The 23,498-nt window shown below is 55.7% G+C and overlaps 1 protein-coding gene across 1 annotated transcript; it reads right to left on the bottom strand.

Moving 5' to 3' along the window:
* Positions 1-836: 836 nt before the first annotated feature.
* ppp1r14bb (protein phosphatase 1, regulatory (inhibitor) subunit 14Bb) lies at positions 837-20,826 on the bottom strand. Its single transcript, XM_063036172.1, has 4 exons — positions 20,305-20,826; positions 7,477-7,560; positions 3,823-3,855; positions 837-1,599 (listed from the first exon to the last, which is right to left on the bottom strand). The coding sequence occupies exons 1-4, from the start codon at positions 20,500-20,502 to the stop codon at positions 1,513-1,515; spliced, it is 402 nt and encodes a 133-aa protein (XP_062892242.1). The 5' UTR covers positions 20,503-20,826; the 3' UTR covers positions 837-1,512.
* Positions 20,827-23,498: the final 2,672 nt, after the last annotated feature.

Below are 23,498 nucleotides of genomic sequence, written 5' to 3'. Positions count from 1 at the left end.
AAGCCTCCCTGCCTGCCAGGAGTTAATCGGGAGCCGAGAACAGCTGCCTTCCCCCCCCACTCCCTGTCTCGAACAAAGGGGCCTTGATGGACTTGCTCAGCTGACAGGAAGCATGGAGCTTGCGGCGGGGGGGGGGAGGATAAAGACAGCACCCTGGCTACGGGCTTCATTCCATCTCCTGTCCCGAGTGCCTGTGATCCCCCCCCCCCCACCCTGTCCCTCTTCCCACGGCTTTCTGTTCACAGGCCTGGGGAAGGTTCGACACGCAGGCTGAGTGTCACACACGTCCTCCTCAGTCCCCCACCCCTGAAATCCCTGCCCTAGCTCCCCTCTACCCCCTAGCCCTCTCTCATCAACATCCTCCTCCCCTCTCGTCCACCTCCTCCCTCCCTCCCTCGTCCGCCTCCTCCCCTCCCTCCCTTGTCCACCTCCCCCCTCCTTCTCTCATCCGCCTCCTCCCCCTCTCTCCCTCGTCCGCCTCCTCCCCCTCCCTCGTCCGCCCCCTCCCCCTCCCTCTCTCGTCCGCCACCTCACCCCTCCCTCCCTCGTCCGCCTCCTCCTCCCTCCCTCGTCCAGCCCCCTCTGGTCTGCCGCCGGCCCTCTCACTTTTTCTCCTCTAATAACCTCTCCCCCACCACCCACTCCCCCCCTCTCCACCCCACACCCTCCCCATTCTATCCTGTCCCCTCTCCCCTGCCCCCGTTTACTCTCTCCCTCCCTCTCGACACACAGGGCTTGGCCCTCCCAGGGGTCTCAGGGCATTTGGGTCCTCTGCCAACTTGAGGTTCTGAGGTTTATATCCCAGACATCAGAGGTGCTGGATTAAGGGAGGGTAGGGGTAAAACTACGGGTCAGGCTGAAGATGAAGCCTAGGGCCTTTGGGAGAGGCGTGGGACCTTAACCCCTAGCCTGTCCTGAGGTCGCAGGGTTGTACCACAGACATCCACCCACTGTAGAATTTTGGGTTGTTTGGGCCCCTAATCCTGGGCCTACCCCAGGGTATCTAGGCCCCCAGGCCTCCCCTTTCTCTTTCATTGGCCCAACTTGACCCAGTGTAGCCTCCGGTCCCGTTCCCACCTCCCTGACCCCAAAAAGACACATTGTCAGAGCAAAGGAAATCCGGCTCCCAATTTCGCTTCCTTTTTTTTTAAAGTAAAGCTTTTGTTTTTAATTCCGTTTCATATATAAAAAAAACCCACCAGTTTACACGTTAATAAAATTAATTACAGCAAAAATAAAACCTCCAGGCATTAACAGGGGGCACTGAATTGGCGGCAGAAACAACGACCTCCCTAATCTTCCCCTGGGTGGGGTAGGTGGTGGGGGGAGAATACAGAGATCCCACCAGCCCCCTCAACCGTTGCCTTGGCAACCCAGTCCTGAGGCCTTCATGCCTGCCTCCCACCACCCGTACCTCACCCTCCAAAACCCTCCTCCCTAACCTGTACCCCCAATCCGTCCCACCTCAAGTTCCCTAGCACACCCCTGAACCCGCCCCCTCCCACCCCATCTTCACTTCGGCTGGTGGGGGCTGTATTTTTGGGGTGTGTTGAATTTCTGCATGCCCTGGATTCGGCTGAGAAGTTCCTTCACAAATTCCTGGGGGGAGGGGAGAGAGAGAGAGAGAGGAAGAGGTCAGACAGAGATAGCTCCCAAGCGAACACCAACAGCCACCCATCCCGTCCTGGAAACCAACGAGGCCTTTCACCCACACCCCTCCAAACTTCTCCAATTGTTTGCCATGTCCAGCTCCCCCTTGCAGTCAGCAGACCCGCCTATCCATTAACGGGAATCGCTGGAATCCTTCCCACTTCACAGGTCCCGTACCAAACCGCTCCCACCCACCCACCGTAATCTAATTTTACAGGAAACACTCCCAACTTGTAGGCTTTTTCCACAGTCCATCTGAGGCTGGAACAGGGGATGGAGCCACTGCCTGATAGATCTGGAGACCTGGGTTCGATCCTTGACCATCAGTGCTGCGTGTGTGAGAGAGAGAGAGAGACCCATCCCAGACACCCCACCCTGCAAAATCTCATTTCAGGAAGGTAGCACCATCAATTTGTGGGAGACTTCCGGGAGAGGTGGGATGTCTGCAATAGAGTAGCTCCTGAGCAGCTCGCCAACTAGTTTAAATAACGTTAGCTTTGCTAATGAACGAATGACACCTGTTAAACTCACCTCAACATGTCATTTACAGTCTTAACCCACCATGGGCAATAGAAAAGTCACTGTTGCAAACAGTGCAGCGAGCAACACTGTCATTACTTTTGACCCCTATTAGGCAGGGGTACACTTTAGTGTAGTCTGGGGTGACGTACGTTTTATATATTTTTTGGAACACTCTGCAATGCGTGCTCTCTCTCTCTCTCTCACACGCTCTCTCTCTCTCATTTCCTTTCTCGCTCGCGCACTCGCTTTCTCTCTGGCGCGCGTACTCTCTCTCGTCGCTCTCGCGCTCTCTCTTGCTTTTCTCTCATTCACTCTCAAACAAATTGACTTCCGGGATATTGTATATAATTTGCGGGCATCAGGGAGCCACTATTAATATGCGGGAGACTCCCGGAACTTCCGGGAGAGGTGGGATGTCAGCCATCCCTCAGTGTGTGTGTGTGTGTGTGTGAGAAAGAGAGAGACAGGGACCCATCCTTCAGTATGAGAGAGAGAGAGAGACCAATCCTCCAGTGTGTGTGTGTGTGTAGTCTGCAAATTCTGCCTGTGACCTCCCACGTGCCAAGGACCCTCTGGTGTGCGCCTGAGGGCTGGACTCTGGCGAAACTGGTGGTAAGAGGGGAGACGGAAACGAGCAGATGACCAGCAAGGCCTCAGTAGGCCAAAGGCCCTCTTTCCTCGCTTGACCTCTCCACTCCGCTGTGATCTGCTATTCCTGCTGTCCCCCTGACCCCAGGAACAGCTTCCACCTCCAGGGCCCGACCCTCCGGTTACAGGGTGGTGGGGGTGAGGGCGGGGGATGTCTCTCCCTCTCCTCGGCCTACCGATCCTCAGACCTCCCTGCATCTCAGTACAAGCTCTGTTCTCTCTCGCTTCGGATATACTGCCAGACCTCGTCCCGAGGAGCGGCCCCCTCCCAGAGTCCTCATCCCTTCAGGAGAACTCCGACGAAAGACTGCGGATCTCTCCGGGATCCGGAGGGACTTCTGTGGGATAGCTGCCTGGAAGGAATGACTTCTCCTGTGGGAGAGTCCAAAACCAGGGGGGGCTGGGAGGGTGGGGGTCTTTCGCTTAACCTGAGACCCAAATCTCTCCGCTCTGGGGGCAGAGGGCACGGGAGCAAGCCCTGGGCTACCTGCTTACGAAATGCTGGGGGAGCTCAGCAGGCCGGGCAGCAGCTCCAGGGGAGGAATAAAGAGCTTCAAGATCGAGACCCTTCGTCAGGGCCTGGCCCGAGATGTCGGCTGTTCATTCCTCTCCACAGACGCTGCCTGACCTGCCGAGATCCTCCAGCGTTTTGTGTCTGTGTGAGTGTGTGTCGCTCTGGATGTCCAGTATCTGCAGAACTGCACGTTGACACTGATTCCCGTGTCATTCCTCCCCACGATCGTCCTCTCCCCTGCCAGTTTCTACCCCCACCCTGCCACAACACACTCGTTCGCTCGTTATGTGCCGTGTCGTGGGGGAAGGGAAGGAGGTGGGTAGGAACGGGGAAGGGAGAGGATGTGCGGAGGGCAGGAGGGGAAGAGGGATTAGGGAGGGTGGGGGTTTGGGAAGGATCCCAGACATTATCTATCTGCTAGCACTCCCCCCACCCTGCACCCCCTCCCATTTCGACACCGGTCACTCATTCCGCCAGAAAGTACTCACGTCAGTAGGCTTGTAACAGTCGATCAGGAGATCCTGTGTGTGGGGGGAGGACGAGAGCAAGTATTAGTTACAGCTTGGACAGCGGTGGAGGGTTGGGGGGGTGCAGGGACTTAGTGGGACACCAGAGAGGGGGGGGTCTTCCCTCGCCCTCCCCCCGCCCCCCCCAAGTGCTGCTTGTCCACGCACACGGGGGCCGTTTCCAGCAATTGGTCTAACGTACTCCCCGGCACGTCTCGGGCCGAGGGGCCTCTAGCCTGAGGGGCCCTTGGAGCCCAGGCCCACGGCTGCAGAAGTCGACAGGGCAGCAGAGAGAGCAGGCGGCATCCTCTCCCTCGTTGGATGGGGCGCTGAGGTCAGGAAGCGGGTTGTTTACGCCACAAACCGTGCAAATCCCCGGCCGGGGCACGCCAGGAGAACTGGGCTCAGGCCCGGTCGCCCCTCTGTGGGGCGGGGGCTTCAGAGAGGACACAGGAGAGGTTCACTGGAGCGCTGCCCGGATTGGATGGCACCTGTCGCAGGGAGCGTTTGGGCAAATTGTCCTCTCTGGAGCGCGGAGGATGAGGGGAGATCTGCTGGAAGCGTATAAGATGAGAGAGGTGCAGATGGCGCAGGCAGCCAGGGTCAAAATGTCTGCATTAGATCGTGAGAGAGAGGAGTAGAATTAGGCCATTTGAATCTGCTGGTTTATTTGATCATGGCCAATCTATTTTCCCTCTCAACTCCATTCTCCTGCCTTCTCCCCGTGACCTTCGCCGCGTGGGGCAGAAACACACGCATAATTCACAACATTCCCATTCTGATATGTCTATCCACGGCCTCCTCTACTGTGAAGATGAAGCCACACTCAGGTTGGAGGAACAACACCTTATATTCCATCTGGGTAGCCTCCAACCTGATGGCATGAACATCGACTTCTCTAACTTCCGCTAATGCCCCACCTCCCCCTCGTACCCCATCTGTTATTTATTTTTATACACACGTTATTTCTCTCTCTCTCCTTTTTCTCCCTCTGTCCCTCTCACTATACCCCTTGCCCATCCTCTGGGTTCCCCCCCCTTTCCTTTCTCCCTGGGCCTCCTGTCCCACGATCCTCTCATATCCCTTTTGCCGATCACCTGTCCAGCTCTTGGCTCCATCCCTTCCCCTCCTGTCTTCTCCTATCATTTTGGATCTCCCCCTCCCCCTCCAACTTTCAAATCTCTTACTAGCTCTTCCTTCAGTTAGTCCTGACGAAGGGTCTCGGCCTGAAACGTCGACTGTACCTCTTCCTAGAGATGCTGCCTGGCCTGCTGCGTTCACCAGCAACGTTTATGTGTGTTGCATAATTCACAACCACCCACACTGAGTTGGGAGGTCATTTCAAGAGGCTGGCCTGACGCGATGGTTTCTACTCTGCTTTATGTTCTGTGTTTGGTGGGCAATAAAGCCGGTTAGAAACACAGAAAACCTACAGCACAATACAGGCCCTTCAGCCCACAGTGCTGTGCCAAACATGTCCTTACCTTAGAAATTACCTAGGGTTACCCATAGCCCTCTATTTTTCTGAGCTTCATGTACCTGTCCATGAAGGTCTTAGAAGACCCTATCGTATCCAACTCCATCACCGTCACTGTCAGCCCATTCCACACACTCACCACTCTCTGCATTAACTTACCCCTGACATCTCCACTGTACCTACTTCAAGGCTGTTCTTAAACTGAAAACGCGTCTGCCAATTTATTTACGAAAACCTACGGACTAGTCAGGAACCCATCGACCTCCGCTTTAGGTACAGCCAATGACTTGGCCTCCACAGATTCCTCCTCATCTCTGTTTTACGGTGTGTGGGGGAAGGTGTCCGTACAAAGGTGACGTGCGGGACACGTGTTATTTTAAGCAGCGGGTGGGTATGGTCTGCCGGGAAGAGACTGAAGTAGATACAATAGAGGTGTTTAAGGGTCTCCTAGACAGGCACGTAAGCTGGGCAGGGATTACACTTCAGGAGTCATGGGGTAATGTTAGACCATAAGACACAGGCACAGAACTAGGCCATCCGGCCCATCGAGTCCACTCCGTCATTCAATCATGGCTGATCCATTTTTTTCTATCTCCTCCTCAACCCCAGCTCCCGGCCTTCTCCCTGTAACCTTTGATGCCATGTCCAATCAAGAACCTATCAATCTCTGCTTTAAATACACCCAACGACCTGGCCTCCACAGCTGCATGTGGCAACAAATTCCACAAATTCACCACCCTTTGGCTAAAGAAATTTCTCCGCATCTATTTTAAAAGGACGCCCCTCTATCCTGAGGCTGTGCCCTCTTGTCCTAGACTCCCCCACCATGGGAAACATCATTCCCACATCTATTCTGTTTAGGCCTTTCAACATTCGAAAGGTTTCAATGGGATTCCCCCCTCAACCTTCTGAATTCCAGCGAGTACAGACCCAGAGCCATCAAACGTTCCTCATACGATAACCCTTTCATTCCCGGAATCATCCTTGTGAATCTCCTCTGAACCCTCCAACTGTATTGCAGCGCTATAAATCTCTGGTCAGATCTGTTAGTCTTGCGAGACCATGGATCTGCGCCTGGAAAGTCTTCACTCTCCAGGGTGCAGGCCTGGGCAAGGTTGTATGGAAGACCGGCAGTTGCCCATGCTGCAAGTCTCCCCTCTCCACGACACCGATGTTGTCCAAGGGAAGGGCATTAGGACCCATACAGCTTGGCACCAGTGTCGTTGCAGAGCAATGTGTGGTTAAGTGCCTTGCTCAAGGACACAACACGTTCCCTCGCTGGGGCTCAAACTCACGACCTTCAGATCACTAGTCCAATGCCTTAACCACTTGGCCACGTGCCCAGAGATCACACCTGGAGTATTGTGCTCATGTCTGGTCCCCTCATTACGGGAAGGACGTGGCAGCTTTAAGAGAGAGAGGGTGCAGAGGAGATTCACCAGGACGCTGCCTGGATTAGAGAGCGCGAGTCCTGAGGACAGGCTGAGAGAGTGAGGGCTTTTCGCTTTGGAGCGAAGGCGACTTGATAGAGGCTTAGATCGAGTAGACGGCCAGAGACTTTTTCCCAGGACATCAATGGCTAATAAAAGGGGGCATAATTTCGAGGTGATTGGAGGAAAGTATGGGGGGGGGGGCAGTGAAAACGCCCTGCCAGGGATGGTGGTAGAGCCAGGTACATTAGGGACATTTAAGAGATACAAACATGGATGATGGAAAAATGGAGGGCTGTGTGGGAGGGAGGGGTCAGATTGATCTTGGAGTAGGTTAACGAGCAGCAGTAAAGTGAACTGCAGCACGGGAAGATGTGGCCAACGTGTAGGCAGAAGGGAATTGTGGGCCATTACTTTATTCTGAGATACAGCGAACCTATGCTGCCCAGTCGCACCCGTGTGACCGATTACCACTAACCCGTCCGCACGTCTTTGGACTGTGGGAGGAAACCGGAGCACCCGGAGGAAACCCACGCGGTCACGGGGTGGGAAACGTGCAAACCCCTTGCAGGCAGTGGCGGGAATCGAACCCAGCCCTAGTTGGTTCAGTACAACACGACCGATCTCGCACTCTACCGTATCACCACCGGCAGGTTCTAATAACGGGGTCCCCATTCTCTCCTCCCCCCCGCGGCGCGAGGTCGGACGGGAAACGGTTTCCCACCTCACCTTCACCCTCGCGGCCCGTTCCTCGTCGCTGGCCAAGTCCAGGAGCTCGTCGACGTCGATCTCCAGCTCGGGGATGGATTCCTCCTGGAAGGAGTAATACACAACATGGAACGTTACGGCAAAAAAAAAATACAGGCCCTTCAGCCCACGAGGCAGTGCTAGCATGTTAACCCAATCTAGAACCAATCTAAGCCTTCCCTCCCGCATGGATTGAGGTAATTGTGAAGCCATGGGGGCAAGTGCAGATCACAAGTCCTGGTTATGCGACCACTGACACTAGGCTAGACAAATCTCTGAAGGTAATGGCTGGGGGTCACCCGTCTTGTGAAGACACTGCCCAGAAGGCAGCGATGGCAAATCACTTCTGTTGGAAAAACTTGCTCAAGAACAATCATGGGCACGGACAGACTGCGTCACACGACACCGCACGCTACAAATGGACAATCCGGTCTCCCCTTAGCTTCTGACGCTCCAGGGGAATACAACCCCAGGTCTGTCCAACCTCCCGTTCTAGTGCCCTCTAATCCAGAGAGAAGGGTCTTGGCCTGAAACATTGACTGTTTATTCCTCTCCATAGACGTCGCCCGACCTGCTGAGCTCCTCCAGCATCTTGTGTGTGTTACAAGCAGGAGAAAATCTGCAGATGCTGGAAATCCAAGCAACACACGCAAAATGCTGGAGGTCAGGCAGAGTTCCTCCAGCATTTTTTCTGTGCAGTACTCTGGATTTCCAGCATCTGCAGAATCTCCTGTTTAGCATCCCAGTAAACCGCTTAAAGACAGAACAGAACATAGAAATCTACAGCACACTACAGGCCCTTCGGCCCACAATGTTGTGCCGACCATGTAACCTACTCTAGAAACTGCCCAGAATTTCCCTATTGCATAGCCCTCCATTTTACTAAGCTCCATGTACCTATCTAAGAGTCTCGTAAAAGACTCTACTGTATCCACTTCCACCACCATCACCGGCAATGCATTCCACACACCCACCACTCTCTGTGTGAAAAACTTATCTCTGACATCCCCTTGTACCTACTTCGAAGAACCTTAAAACCGTTCCCCCTCGTGTTCGCATTTCAGCCCTGGGAAAAAGCCTCTGGCTATCCACACGATCAATGCCTCTCATCATCTTGTACACCTCTATCAGGTCACCTCTCATCCTCCGTTGCTCCAAGGAGAAAAGGCCAAGTTCACTCAACCTATTCTCATTAGGCATGCTCCCCAATCCAGGCAACATCCTTGTAAATCTCCTCTCCACTCTCTCTATAGTATCCACATCCTTCCTGTAGTGAGGTGACCAGAACTGAGCACAGTACTCCAAGTGGGGTCTGACCAAGGTCTTATATAGCTGTAACATTACCTCACGGCTCTTAAACTCAATCCCACGGCTGATGAATGCCAACACACCATACTCCTTCTTAACAACACTGTCAAGCTGAGCAGCAGCTTTGAGTGTCCTATGGACATAGACCCCAAGATCTCTCTGATCCTCCACACTGCCAAGAGTCTTACCATTAATATTATATTCTGTCTTCAAATTTGCCCTACCAAAATGAACCACTTCACACTTATTTGGGTTGAAGTCCATCTGCCACTTCTCAGCCCAGTTCTGTATCCTATCGATGTCCCGCTGTAACTTCTGACAACCCTCCAGACTATCCACAACTCCCCCAACCTTTGTGTCATCAGCAAACTTAATAACCCACCCTTCTACTTCCTCATCCAGGTCATTTATAAAAATCACAGAGAGGAAGGGTCCCAGAACAGATCCCTGTGGAACACTACTAGTCACCGACCTCCACGTAGAATATGAACCGTAAGAACCATCTTCTACACCCTTCACATCCCTTCTTTAATGGAGTGACCAGAATTGCACACTAATAACACTCCTCTCCCTCCTGCCATCTGGCAAAAGGTACCGAACCATTCAGGGCTCTCACGACCAGACTGTGTAACAGTTTCTTCCCCCAAGCCATTAGTCTCCTCAATACCCAGAGTCTAGTCTGACACCAACCTACACACACACACTCAACTGAACACCACTCCTCTCCCTTTGCAATTTTTGCTCATTTCTTTCTCAATTCCTGCTAAAACATTGTTTACATTTACATCATTTATTATTATATTGTAATTTGTCCTTTACTGTGCCGATTGTCTTGTTTATTAATTATTGTACTGTCTTGCACTGTTTTGTGCACTTTATGTAGTCCTGTGCAGGCCTGAAGTCTAGTGTAGTTTTGTGTTGTTTCACGTAGTCTAGTGTAGTTCTGTGTTGCTTCATGTAGTCTAGTGTAGTTTTGTGTTGTTTCACGTAGTCTAGTGTAGTTCTGTGTTGCTTCATGTAGTCTAGTGTAGTTTTGTGTTGTTTCATGTAGTCTAGTGTAGTTTTGTGTTGTTTCATGTAGTCTAGTGTAGTTTTGTGTTGTTTCAGGTAGCACCATGGTCCTGGAGGAATGCTGTTTCATTTTTACTGTGTTCTGTACCAGCAGTTTATGGTTGAAATGACAATAAAAAGCGACTTGACTAATACTCCACATGAAGCCCTTCCCTCCTCCATTTTTCTTTCATCCACGTCGTCCCTACCTGGGTCTCTTAGATGTCCCTAATGCATCTGTCTCTCCCTGGCAAGGCGTTTCACTCACCCACCACTCTCTGTGTGAAAGCCTCTGACACCACCCCCCCCCACCCTACCCACTGTACTTTCCTCCAATCACCTTAAAATTATGCCCCCTCATTTTTGCCATTTCCACCCCAGAAAAAGGTCTCTGACTGTCCACTCGACCTATCATCTTATCATTTATACACCTCTTATCAAGTCACCCCTCACCCTCCTTCACTCCCAGCTCGCCCAACCTCTCCTAATTAGACGCGTTCTCTAATCTATCCTGATAAATCTCCTCTGTGGCCACCCTAATGCTTCACACTTCCTTCCTACAATGAGGCAACCAGAGCTGATACGATACTCAAAGTGTGGTCCAACCCGGGCTTTATAGAGCTGCCTAGACTACCTCACGGCTCCTGAACTCAATCCCCGGCTAATGAAGGCCAACACACCACACGCCTTCTTAACCAACCTTCTAACTTGCGAGAGAACTTTGAGAGAGCGATGGGCACGGGGCCCAAGATCCCTCTGTTCCTCCACCCAGCTAGGAACCCTGCCACTAATCCTTGCCGGGCTGAGGAGAGAGCCAACCCCATCGGTCAGGGAGCGGCAGCGGGAATTCCTGGGACACGTAGTGAGGAAAGGGAGGCTCTGACGTCTGGCAGAGACGGGAAAAGCCGGTGGAAGAAAAAGTCGGGGGTGGACAGCGCACGACCTTCGTGAGTTACATCAAGGGATGGAAGTTTTGAAGAGTTTGCGAGAACTTCTCGGATTGAAGATTGATGGGGGACCATGATCGCCCACAGGCCACAACACCCAGCTAACCACGGCGTAAACTGGAGAGGACATAGGGCCGAGTATGGAGACCGTCCCTCCCGGGCTTTGACCTACTGTTTTGCCAGCTGACAGACTGGAGGAGAACAGGAAGATCCCATTCCCCCACCCCCTACCTCGGCCTGGCAGTTCAGGACAAAACACAGGACGAGTCTCCTCCCACCCACTTCCCGAATCACAGCCGGCCAGGAATACAGAAACAGGAAATGCTTCATCCTTCAGCACATCCGATCTGGGAAAACTCCAGGCCAACCGCAGCCCGGCAGGCGGAACTGCGAGCACACGCGGAGGGCAGAGACAAACACCCCTCTCCCGGGGATTGCTACCGGCCTCTTGGCACAGCAGGAACACCAGTGTGGAGAGCGGGGAGCAGCCTTGATGCGGGCAGATGAGAGGGGCAGGAGGAAAGGGGGGTGAGGGAGGAAGGAGGGACGAACGGGTGGGCAAGGACAAGGGTGGGAGAGGAGGGGGAGGAGAAGGAAGAGTAACAAGGGAAGAGGAGGAGGAAGATAGATGAGGGGAGTAGGAGGAGGATGATGGGAGAGGAGGAAGAGGTTTGTGGGGAGAGGAGGAGAATGAGGGAGGAGGAAGAGGAATGAGGGAGGAAGAAGATGGATGAGTGGAGAGGAGGAGGAAGAGGTTTGAGGGAAGAGGAAGAGGAGGTTTGTGGGGAGAGGAGGAGGAAGAGGGATGAGGGGAAAGGAGGAGGAAGAGGAAGGAGGGAGGAGCAAGATGGACAAGGGAGGAGGAAGAAGATGGATGAGTGGAGAGGAGGAGGAAGAGAGGCGAGGAAGAAGAAGGATGGAGGAGGGGAGGAGGTATGGATGGGGAGGGGGAGAGGAGGAGGAAGAGGGACAAGGGAGGACAAGGAAGAAGATGGATGAGTAGAGAGGAGGAGGAAGAGGGATGAGGAAGAAGAAGGATGGAGGAGAGGAGAAGGAAGAGGGACAAGGAAGGAGGAAGGTGGATGAGGAGGAGGAAGATGGACGAGGGGAGGAGGATGGGGCAAGGAGATGGGAAAGAGTGGGGTTACAGAACAAGAACAACAGGAGAGAGGAGTGATGAGGAGGGAGGAGATTATATGTTTAAAGCACATCAAACCATTGAGGTGAAATGCAGGTGGGGGGAGGGGGAAGACTTCCTCCTTGGGCACGGGTGCCAAGAACCATGGGGTTCAAAGTTCAAAACCTCAGAATGAGGGGGCTGCAGGCCGTGGAGGAACATGGTCACCCAGAATCTCCCCTCTCCTATTAGCCATTCCCACCCTGGGGAAAAGCTCTCTGGCTGCCCACTCGGTCTGTGTCTCGTATCATCTCATCCACCTCTCATCCTCCTTCACCCCAAAGAGAAAAGCTCCAGCTCGCCCAACCTCTCCTCATGAGGCTCGCTCTCTCATCCAGGCAGCGTCCTGGTGAATCTCCTCTGCGCCCCCTCTAAAGCAGGAGTTCCCAATTCTTTTTTTTAATGCCACAGACCCCTGCCACTAACCCAGGGGTCCGTCGACACCAGGTTGGGAAGCCCTGCTCTAAAAGCATGCATGTCCTTCCTACAATGAGGTGACCAGAACCAGAACTCCCGGCCTCCTCCGAACACCAACAAAGCCCCCGACCAAGTGTGGGCCTCACCAGAGCTTTATAGACCTCACCTCGTGGCTCTCGAACCCGAAATTTCCCTGTTTATTTATCGAGAAACATCGCAGAATAGGCCCACTCCAGCCAAGCAGCCCCTGATTTAATCCCAGCCTAATTTACAGTGACCAATTAACCTACCAACCGGGACGTCTTCGGACTGTGGGAGGAAACCGGAGCACCCGGAGGAAATCCACGCGGTCACGGGGAGAACGTACAAACTCCTTACGGGCAGCGTTGTTATGGAAACGTGATCGAACTGGGAAGGGCGCAGAGTTGATTTAGGAGGACGTTGCCGGGACTAGAGGTCAGGCGAGGCCTTTGTTCCTTGGGAGCGTTTAAAATTCTGGGATCCATTGATAGGGAGGACAGTAAGTTTTCTCCCCCTGGGTGGGGGGAATTTAAAGTGTACTCGAAGAACTGAGCTGGCAGTGAAAGGGGGCTGAGGTAACGTACAATACTTTCATCTCAGAAACACTTGGACAAGGTTCAAAATTCAGGATTAGAGTTCACTTATCACATGTACGACGGCACTTTAAGAGTGCAGTGCGGCATTTGCGTCAACAAGGACGTGCTGGTGGGGGGTGAAGGGGTGCAGCCTGCAAGTGTGGCCACGTATTCTGGTGTCAAGGTCGCGTACCTGCATAGGTTGGGACGAGGAAGGGGTTTGGAGGGATGTGGGCCGAAGGCAGGAAATTGGGACCAGCCTGGGCCATAAATCATGGCCGATTTATCATCTCTCTCAACCCCATCCTTCTGCCTTCTCCCCGTGACCTTTGACACCCCGACAAACTCCTAGCCCTGCTGCCTCGCTCTCAGACTCCACGCCTTAACCTCAATCAGCGCTCCCCCCCTCGCGAAACGTGCTCCCCAATCCGGGCAGCGTCCTGGGACGTCTCCTGCGTGCCCTCCCGAAAGCTTCCATGTCCTTTCCTATGACGAGGTGACCAGAAATGAGCACGATACTCCCAGTGCGAACTGGCTAGAGTTTCACGGAGCTATGCTACCTTATCTTGAATTTGAGTTAATAGGAGCTGTGGGAGGCCTAGAACAGCTTTGAAATCACTCCCAGGATTCCAGAGCGCCAGATAAGCATTCCCAGGAATTGAGGCGATGTCGGGGAAAGGAGGGAGGCTGGAAGGATGAAGGGGCAAATTCGGCCTGAGGCCTAGGCCAGAATGAAGCCTGGGTGTTTCCTGCCGAGCGGTGGGGAGGGCCTGAGTGACTTTAACACCCTCCCCCACCCCACCCCCTCCCCCGTGGGCCACAGACAGGGCTGTGCCTCCTCATCAGCTGTATTTAGAAGCAACTAAAAACCAGCCGACAGCTGCAGACCGATTCAGATCCGGTCCGGGCAGCAACGGCAAGCCCTTCTGGGGATCGGAGACAGACACGCACTCACCTCCCCCTGTTCGTCAGCCCCCAGTTGGGGTTGAAAGAGGCCTGCTTCTTCCCCTGCAGGGAGGGAGGGATTTCCCAGGTTGTGCAGGGGGGAGAATTAAAAACATGCTCACCCAGACACACACAAGAAACGCATCGGGGGGGGGGGAGGAATCAGCCACTAAATCTCCCCACAGAATAACACCACCCCCACCCCTCATGCTGACTGGCACAGGGTACGGGGCTGAGAAAAGGTCCTGACAGATTTGAGAGAGGGGACTGATTGGTTTGTGTGTGGGTGTGTTGATCTGAGGGTCTTTTGCACCATCACGAGCACAGTCCTCCCCATTATCGAGGGCATCTTCACAAGGAGGAGCCTCAAAAAAGGGCCAGCGTCCGTCATTAGGGATCCTCATCACCCAGGACTTGCCCCCCTCCCCTTCCGCCGTCCAAGACCGGGAGAAGCTGCAGAAGATCGTGAGCACGGCCCAGCACCTCACACAAACCAATCTTCCGTCCTTGGACTCACTTTACACCGCACGCTGTCGGAGCAGTGCTGCCAGGATAATCAAGGACACGACCCACCCAGCCAACACACTTTTCATCCCTCTTCCCTCCGGGAGAAGGTTCAGGAGCTTGAAGACTCGTACGGCCAGATTTGGGGACAGCTTCTTTCCAACTGTGATAAGACTGCTGAGCGGATCCTGATCCAGATCTGGGCTGTACCCTCCAAATATTCAGACCTGCCTCTTGGTTTTTTTTGCACTACCTTACTTTCCATTTTCTATTTATGATTTATAATTTAAATTTTTACTGTTTACTATTGATTTGTACGACAGGGAGCGGGAAGCGCAGAATCAAATATTGCTGTGATGATTGTACGCTCTAGCGTCAATTGTTTGGCAGCAATAAAGTAAAGGAAGATTTCTGAGCGGTCCTCAAACCCACAGACGCCTCATTACTCCTCTGTCGGCAGTGATACTTCGAAACTTTAAAAAACAAAAGCTTCAGAAACTTCTCCTCCGCCCCTCCCTGTCCTATGCGTGTCTCCCACATCAGCCGGCTTCAAACCCACAAAACCGGATTGGAAGCGAGACCTCCTCTTCAGGGAATGCCTCAGAGGAAGAGGGTGTTGGTGCTGGAGCACCTGGGTGTGGGCTTGCGTCTTTGTGCCAGTGTCTGTGGGGAGGGCAGGCATGAGTACGAACACCCCCCCCCACCCCGTGTGTGTGTGTGTGTGTGTGTGTGTGTGTGTGTGTATATATGTGTTTTGCTGTTGGCTGGGGTGTACAGTATGCTCGTGTCTTTGTATGTCCAGAACCGTACAGGCATGTGGGTGTCAACATACACATGTTTGTGTCTCTGTGTGTGTGTGCGTGCATGCAGCCCTGGTATCACGAAACACCTCGCCCTGCTAATCTCGATCTCCCGCTGCCAACTGCGGCCGCCGTCTTCCAGCAAGAAAAACAACTCCACTCTGTCCGTGGGGAGATCCGCTCCCATCTCCGACACCGCTCCCACGGAGCACGCTGCCGGCGTTCCCGAGGGGAGGGGAGAGACTGTTCTCCCAGCTGCCGGCGCCCTTCCCCGCCCCGGCCCCCTGCTCCCCACCCCAACAGAACACCCCGGGAGTCGGGCTCCTTCCACCACCCCCCCACAACCCTTCTCCCTCTTCCAACCCCCTCCTCTCCCGAAATCCCAACAGGCAAATTCAAGCGGAAGAGATTTTGCGGATGCTGGAAATCCAGAGCAACACACACACACAAAACGCTGGAGGAACGCAGCAGGTCAGGCAGCATCCATGGAGAGGAATAAACAGTCGAGGTTTCAGTCCGAGACCTTTCTTCAGGACTGGGAACGGAGGGGGGAGGAAGCCAGAATAAGGCAGGCTTGGGGGGTGGGGGGTGAAATTTAATTAGTCTGGTCTATTACCATCGGCGAATATTGTGAAATATGTAGTTTTGTGACAGCAGTACTGTGCAATATATAAAAAATACTATATGTTACAATAAGAAAATATTAAAAAAGAGTTCACTCACATTTTTCCACCCAAATTCTCTGTGGGAATGATGCATCCCTGTGTCTTTTCAACCCTTCCCCAGGCTCTGAGCTCTCTGGGACCCACAGGATGCCTCTGTGACAGCCCTTTGGCCCATCGAGTGTTTGCCTGCTCCTGACCACCCATCTGGACCGATGTCATCTCATTCCCAACACCCTCGCTAACCCAGATTCCAACACATCGTCGGGACATGGGAGGGACCGGAGCACCTGGAAGCCGGGGGGGGTCCCCACGGGATCGCAGGGAGAACATCGAAAATGACCGCCAGTTACGGGGAAGAAGTTTTAAAAAAGATCACCGAGACACGCAGAGAGCTGAAGAGTGAGGCACGGTGATTATGAGTTTAGAAATCGGAAGGAAGGCAGAGGGGAAGGAGCTGTTCCTGAATCGTTGAGTCTGTGCCTTCAGGCTCCTGTACCCCCCTCCAAAATGACATGGGCTTTTGATGGTGGGGCAGCTAGTGGTGGAACTGGCTAAGTTCACAACTCCGGCCCTGTGCAGATCAGATGGTGATGCAGTCGGTCAGAATGCTCTCCCCAGTTCATCTTTGGTGACATACCAAGTCTCTTCCGAATGGGGTTGGAACCTCTCAGTCCCTTGGGGAGGGGAAGGCGAATTCTCAACCCGATCCCCTCCCTCCCCTCCCACCGAGCGCCCAGAGTCTGGTTGCCCGGAGGTTCCGGGACCCAGGTTCGATCCCCGCCGTGTGCGTGTCCTTGTGACTGCGCGGGGGCCCCCCTCCTCTCCCGGATGACGTGTGGTGGGTGAACTTGGCACCTGGGGGCGAGGGAGGGAATCGGCGAGGGGTCCCGGATTTAACGGGAACATCGGGATCGGTCGAGGGCAGCGGCCGGCACGGCCTCGATGGGCCAAAAGGCCTGGCAGCGATCTCAGAACCCGGCGGGGGCTTCACTCCGTCAGTGGGGTGCAGATACGGCGCTCCTGCGGGGAACACATGGGCGGAAAATCGCGGGTGGACACGAACCTCACTAGGGAGGAGGGAGAAGGGATCTTGGTTCAACTCCTCGCCCTCCACAAAGAAGCAGAGAATCTGCAGATGCCAGAAATCCAAGCAACATGCACAAGGGGCCAGGCTGTCTATGGAAAAGAGTGAACGGTCGACGTTTCGGGCCGAGACCCTTTAGCCTCCAACCAAATGGCACAAACACAACTTTTCTCCAACTTCCCATCATTCCCCCCCCCCATCTTTTATTCCCCACTCTGTCCTCTTACACCCGGTCCCCTCCTCCTCCTCCCCTTTCTCCTCAGGGCCACTCTCCTATCAGATTCCTTCTTCTCCGGCCCATGAACTTTTCTACCCCCCTCCTTACACCTTCCTATTTTGGCTCCCCACCCACCCACTCCTCCAAGGGTCTCAGCCCAAAACGTCAACTCTTCATTCCTCGCTGTAGACCCTCAGAGTTCCTCCAGCGTTGCGTACGTGTTGTAGGGATCTCAGTATAAACGGGTCGGGGCAAACGAGTAGGAAGTTTACTCTGGCCGCTGGGGGTTGCCCTGTCCAAAGTTACAGGGCAAGGGATTTAGGACTGAGATTGCAAGATGCTTCCTTTGGAGGGCAGTGACTCTGGGGGGGGAGGGTGGCACAGTCCCTACAGCCCATCTTGTCCTGCCTAGCCCGTCCCTCCGCCTGCAAGGACCGCACTCCTCCCACCCGTGCTCCCTGTCCAAACTTCTCCCGAACGCTCAAGTCGAGCCCACATGTGCGGGCAGCTCGTCCCCACACTCTCACCGCCCCCTGAGTGAGGAAGATTCCCTCCCCCTCATGCTCCCCTTAAATATTTCACCTTTCACCCTTAACCCGTGACCTCCAGTTCCACTCGCGCCCCAGCCTCAGTGGATGAAGTCTGCTTGCGTCCACCCTACACCCCTCCTCAACGCTGTAGCCCTCTGTCAAACCTTCCCTCCTTCTCCCGCGCTCCAGGGAATAAAGACCCAACTCCACCCTTCCCTACAAATTCAAGCCCTCAAGCCCCGGCAACCTCCTGGTAAATTCCCCCCTCCGCGTTCCCGTCAGTGCCCGGATCCACCCCGATCCCACCCACCCACACACCAGGCGCGGTCAGCCCAGAGCCCCCGGGGGGAGGAGCAGGTTCTGTCACTGGTACATCCAGTTCTCGTGAGGGTCTCCCCACCCTCCTCCCCGTGCCCCTTACCGTCCCCCTCCAACTTCCCGTGGACCCTGACCCTCTGTCCCTTCTCCCACTCTGTCTCTGTCCATCTTAGTGACCCCGTCTCTCTCATACTCCCTCGCCCTCATCCTACTTGTCCACCTTCCCCTCTCCCTCACCCCCTCCAATATTCCTCTTATCCTCTTTATCTCCTTCATCCCTCAGTCCACTCACTCTCTCTTCCCCTCTCTTCTCCCATTCCGCCATTCTCTCCCCTCCCCTTTTCCTTCCCCTCTCTTCTCCCCCTCACCTCCACTCTCCCCTTTCCTTTCCCTCTACTTTCCCTCCCTACCCCTCTCCGCTCCCTCCCCCCCTCTTCTCTCCATCATCTTCCCTCTCCCCCGTTCATTTCCCTCCCTCACCCTCTGCTTTCCCTCCCTACCCCTCTCTTCTCTCCATCACCTTCCCTCTCCCCGTTCCATTCCCTCCCTCACCCTCCGCTTTCCCTACCTACCCCTCTCCCTTTACCTCCCTCCCTTCTCTCCATCACCTTCCCTCTCCCCGTTCATTTCCCTCCCTCACCCTCTGCTTTCCCTCCCTACCCCTTTGCCTCCCTCCCTCTCTTCCCTCTACGTTCCCTCCCTCCCTCTCTTCTCCCCGTCACCCTCCCTCTCCTTTCCCTCCCTCACTCTCTGCTTTCCTTCCCTACCCCTCTCCCTTTTCCTCCCTCCCTCTCTTCTCTCCACCTTCCCTCCCTCTCTCTCTTCTCTCCATCACCTTCCCTCTCCCCTTTCCTTTCCCTCCCTCACCCTCTGCTTTCCCTCTCTACCCCTCTCCCTTTTCCTCCCTCCCTCTCTTCTCTCCATCACCTTCCCTCTCCCCGTTCATTTCCCTCCCTCACCCTCTGCTTTCCCTCCCTACCCCTTTCCCTCCCTCCCTCTCTTCTCTCTACCTTCCCTCCCTCCCTCTCTTCTCCCCGTCACCTTCCCTCTCCTTTCCCTCCCTCACCCTCTGCTTTCCCTCTCTACCCCTCTCCCTTTTCCTCCCTCCCTCTCTTCTCTCCATCACCTTCCCTCTCCCCTTTCCTTTCCCTCCCTCACCCTCTGCTTTCCCTCTCTACCCCTCTCCCTTTTCATCCCTCCCTCTCTTCTCTCCATCACCTTCCCTCTCCCCGTTCATTTCCCTCCCTCACCCTCTGCTTTCCATCCCTACCCCATTACCTCCCTCCCTCTCTTCTCTCTACCTTCCCTCCCTCCCTCTCTTCTCCCCGTCACCTTCCCTCTCCTTTCCCTCCCTCACCCTCTGCTTTCCCTCTCTACCCCTCTCCCTTTTCCTCCCTCCCTCTCTTCTCTCCACCTTCCCTCCCTCCCTCTCTTCTCTCCATCACCTTCCCTCTCCCCTTTCCTTTCCCTCCCTCACCCTCTGCTTTCCCTCTCTACCCCTCTCCCTTTTCCTCCCTCCCTCTCTTCTCTCCATCACCTTCCCTCTCCCCGTTCATTTCCCTCCCTCACCCTCTGCTTTCCCTCCCTACCCCTTTCCCTCCCTCCCTCTCTTCTCTCTACCTTCCCTCCCTCCCTCTCTTCTCCCCGTCACCTTCCCTCTCCTTTCCCTCCCTCACCCTCTGCTTTCCCTCTCTACCCCTCTCCCTTTTCCTCCCTCCCTCTCTTCTCTCCATCACCTTCCCTCTCCCCTTTCCTTTCCCTCCCTCACCCTCTGCTTTCCCTCTCTACCCCTCTCCCTTTTCATCCCTCCCTCTCTTCTCTCCATCACCTTCCCTCTCCCCGTTCATTTCCCTCCCTCACCCTCTGCTTTCCTTCCCTACCCCTTTACCTCCCTCCCTCTCTTCTCTCTACCTTCCCTCCCTCCCTCTCTTCTCCCCGTCACCTTCCCTCTCCTTTCCCTCCCTCACCCTCTGCTTTCCCTCTCTACCCCTCTCCCTTTTCCTCCCTCCCTCTCTTCTCTCCACCTTCCCTCCCTCCCTCTCTTCTCTCCATCACCTTCCCTCTCCCCGTTCATTTCCCTCCCTCACCCTCTGCTTTCCCTCCCTACCCCTCTCCCTTTTCCTCCCTCCCTCTCTTCTCTCCATCACCTTCCCTCTCCTCCTTTCCTTTCCCTCCTTCTTCCCTCTCTTCTCCCCGTCCCCGTCCCTCTCCCCCTCTCCCTCCCCCCGTCCCTCCCCTGCCCTCTCGCCCACCTCGCAGTCGTACAGCACGGTGAGCTGCTCGATGATCCACTCCTCCAGGTTGAGGCGCCGCCTCAGCTCCCTCCGGTCGTACTTCACCGTCACCTTGCCCTGCTTCCTCTGGGGGGGTTCCGGGTCCTCGGCGCCGCTCACCGCCTGGAAATAGACCCGGGGCTGGGGGCTGCTGTCCGGCGCGCCCACCGCAGCCATTCCCGCCTGTGGAGCGGGCTCCGTCCGGTCCAGCCCGGCCCTCGGCCCTGTCCCCCTCCTCCTCCCTCACCTCTTTGTGTCGCTCTCTTCCTGATCTCTCTCTCCTTCCGATCTCTTTGTCTCTCTCTCTCTCTCCTTCACACACTCCTCTTCCTTTCTCTCTCTCTCTCCCTCCCTTTCCGCGCACACGCTCCGCTTCTCCTTGCTGTCGTTTTCCTAATCTCTCTTTCTTCTTCCTCTTTCCTTATCGTCCTCTCTTCCCCCTTCCACGCTCGCTGTTTCTTCTCTCTGTCGCGCTTTTCCCTTCCCCCTCTCCGTCCCCTCCCCTTTCCTCTCTCTCTCTCTCTCCGTCCCCTCCCCTTTCCTCTCTCTCTCTCTCTCCTCCCCCTCCTTTCTCTTTCTCTCTCTCTCTCTCTCTTTGTCTCTCTCTCTCGCTCCCTCCCCGCCCCAGCTGCACGCCAACTTGCCCCGGCTTCCCGTCACGTTTAATCCGGCAGCTGCCGCCTCTCGCAGCGATTCCACCCCCACCCACCCTCGGCTCTGCCAACTCAGCAACCCGTCCCCGGACTCGGCTCCCCAGCCCCCCTCCCGGCCTCGGCCGGCGTCCCCATCGGGGCAGCGCCGCGGGAGGGGTCACCGCACACGGGGTCTTTCTCCCACCCGCGTGGAATTAGATCTCAACGTCGACTCGGGCAGGCATTGAGGTGGCGGGTTGTTTGGGGGGTGGGGGGGTAGGGGTTGTTTAGGGGAGTGGGGTGTGGGTGGTAAGATTTGGAGGGGGCTGGTGAAGGTGACTGGAAGGTGGACCGGGGGCCCCTCCCGCTCTCCTCTCGCCTCTGCCCAGCGTGGTTCAATGTCACTCCCAGTACACACGTGTAAAAGGATAGCGAAATAATTGTCACTCCGGATCCGGGCAGCACAGAAAAGCACAATAAGATCAAGAACACGGTAATAAAATCACAATCAATATAGATGCATAAAATAGCTTATATTCGCAGATTGATTGTCTGTCCATGAAGTGACTCTGGGCACGGGAGTGTCTGTACACGAGGTGGCTCTGACAGGAATGGGTGGAGGTGTTGATCAGCCTGGGGAAAGGTCTCTGTTGAGTCCTGGGGTGGGGGCTACGTGGCCTCCCCCCCCCCCGATGGGAGAGGGACAAACTCCGTGAGCAGGGAGGGTGGGTGGGATCCTTCATGATGCTACCGGCCCTTTCCCGGCACCTTCCTCAAGAGGATCAGGAGGGTGTTTGGAAGCGGGGGGAGGCAGAGACTGGGAGAGGGTTGGGGATAGGGCGGAAAACACTCGCACTAGGGATCCTCCTCCCAATCTCCTTTCCTCGTTATTCCCACCGCCCCGTCCCGTGACAAAGAGACACCACGTGGACTTCCATCCCCCACCCCCCTGCGGGACGGAACAGGCGGCGGGGTCCCGCACTGGACCGAGGTCCCGGGGCGGCCGTACCGGCATCTGCAAGCCGTCCCGCGGGGAAAAAAAACACATACACACGCGGCCTGACCTCGGATCCCACTCGACACAGACCCTCACTGGGGGCACGGCCCACGCACACTCACCGCGCCAGAACGGTGCAGAGAGAAGTTAGGAAAGTATGTAATCTCAGAGCCGAGAACACGCGCAAATCAACCACGCGGTTTCCAGGACGCGCAAAGATGTCGGCCGGAGGGGGTTACAGAGACAGGGAGGGGTGTAGGGGCCGGAGGGGGTTACAGAGACCGGGAGGGGTGTAGGGGCCGGAGGGGATTACAGAGACAGGGAGGGGTGTAGGGGCCGGAGAGGGCTACAGAGATGGGGAGGGGTGTAGGGACCGGAGGGGGTTACAGAGACGGGGAGGGGTGTAGGGGCCGGTGGGGGTTAGAGAGAGGGGGAGGGGTGTAGGGGTCGAAGGGGTTTACAAAGATGGGGAAGGGTGTAGGAGCCGGAGGGGATTACAGAGACGGGGAGGGGTGTAGGGACCAGAGGGGGTTACAGAGACGGGGAGGGGTGGAGGGGCAGGAGGGGGTTACAGAGACGGGGAGGGGTGTAGGGGCCGGTGGGGGTTACAGAGACGGGGAGGGGTGTAGGGGCCGGAGGAGGTTACAGAGACAGGGAGGGGTGTAGGGGCCGGAGGGGTTACAGAGACAGGGAGGGGTGTAGGGGCCGGAGGAGGTTACAGAGGCGCGGAGGGGTGTAGGGGCCGAAGGGAGTTACAGAGACAGGGAGGGGTGTAGGGGCCGGAGGGGTTACAGAGGCGCGGAGGGGTGTAGGGGCCGAAGGGAGTTACAGAGATGTGGAGGGGTGTAGGGGCCGAAGGGAGTTACAGAGATGTGGAGGGGTGTAGGGGTCAAAGGGGTTTACAAAGATGGGGAAGGGTGTAGGAGCCGGAGGGGATTACAGAGACGGGGAGGGGTGTAGGGACCAGAGGGGGTTACAGAGACGGGGAGGGGTGGAGGGGCAGGAGGGGGTTACAGAGACGGGGAGGGGTGTAGGGGCTGGAGGGGATTACAGAGACGGGGAGGGGGGTAGGGGCAGGAGGGGGTTACAGAGACAGGGAAGGGTGTAGGGCCAGAGGGGTTTACAGAGACGGGGAGGGGTGTAGGGGTCGGAGGGGTTTACAGAGATGGGGAGGGGTGTAGGGGCCGGAGGGTTTACAGAGACGGAGGGATGTACGGGTCGGAGGGGGTTACAGAGACAGGGAGGGGTGTAGGGGTCGGAGGGGGTTACAGAGACGGGGAGGCTGGAGTGGGGTAGAGAGATGGGGAGGGGTGTAGTGGCCCGAAGGGATGGTGGTCACAGAGAAGGGGACAGGTGTTGGGGTCAGAAGGGGTCACAGGGATAGGGAGCGCTGTAGGGGTCAGAGGGGTTTACAGAGACGGGGAGAAGTGTAGGGTTACAGAGACCGAGTAGAATAAATACAACGGCCAGGTGAGATCTGAACCACAGATGCGCCCACGCCCGGGGCGGGCCGACACCAGGAAGGCAGCGCCGGACTGAAGTCT

Source organism: Mobula hypostoma, chromosome 30, assembly GCF_963921235.1.
Source record: "Mobula hypostoma chromosome 30, sMobHyp1.1, whole genome shotgun sequence".
Lineage (NCBI taxonomy): Eukaryota > Metazoa > Chordata > Chondrichthyes > Myliobatiformes > Myliobatidae > Mobula > Mobula hypostoma.
The sequence above is the reverse complement of the archived record's forward strand: the minus strand, read 5'-3'. Positions and strand labels throughout refer to the sequence as shown.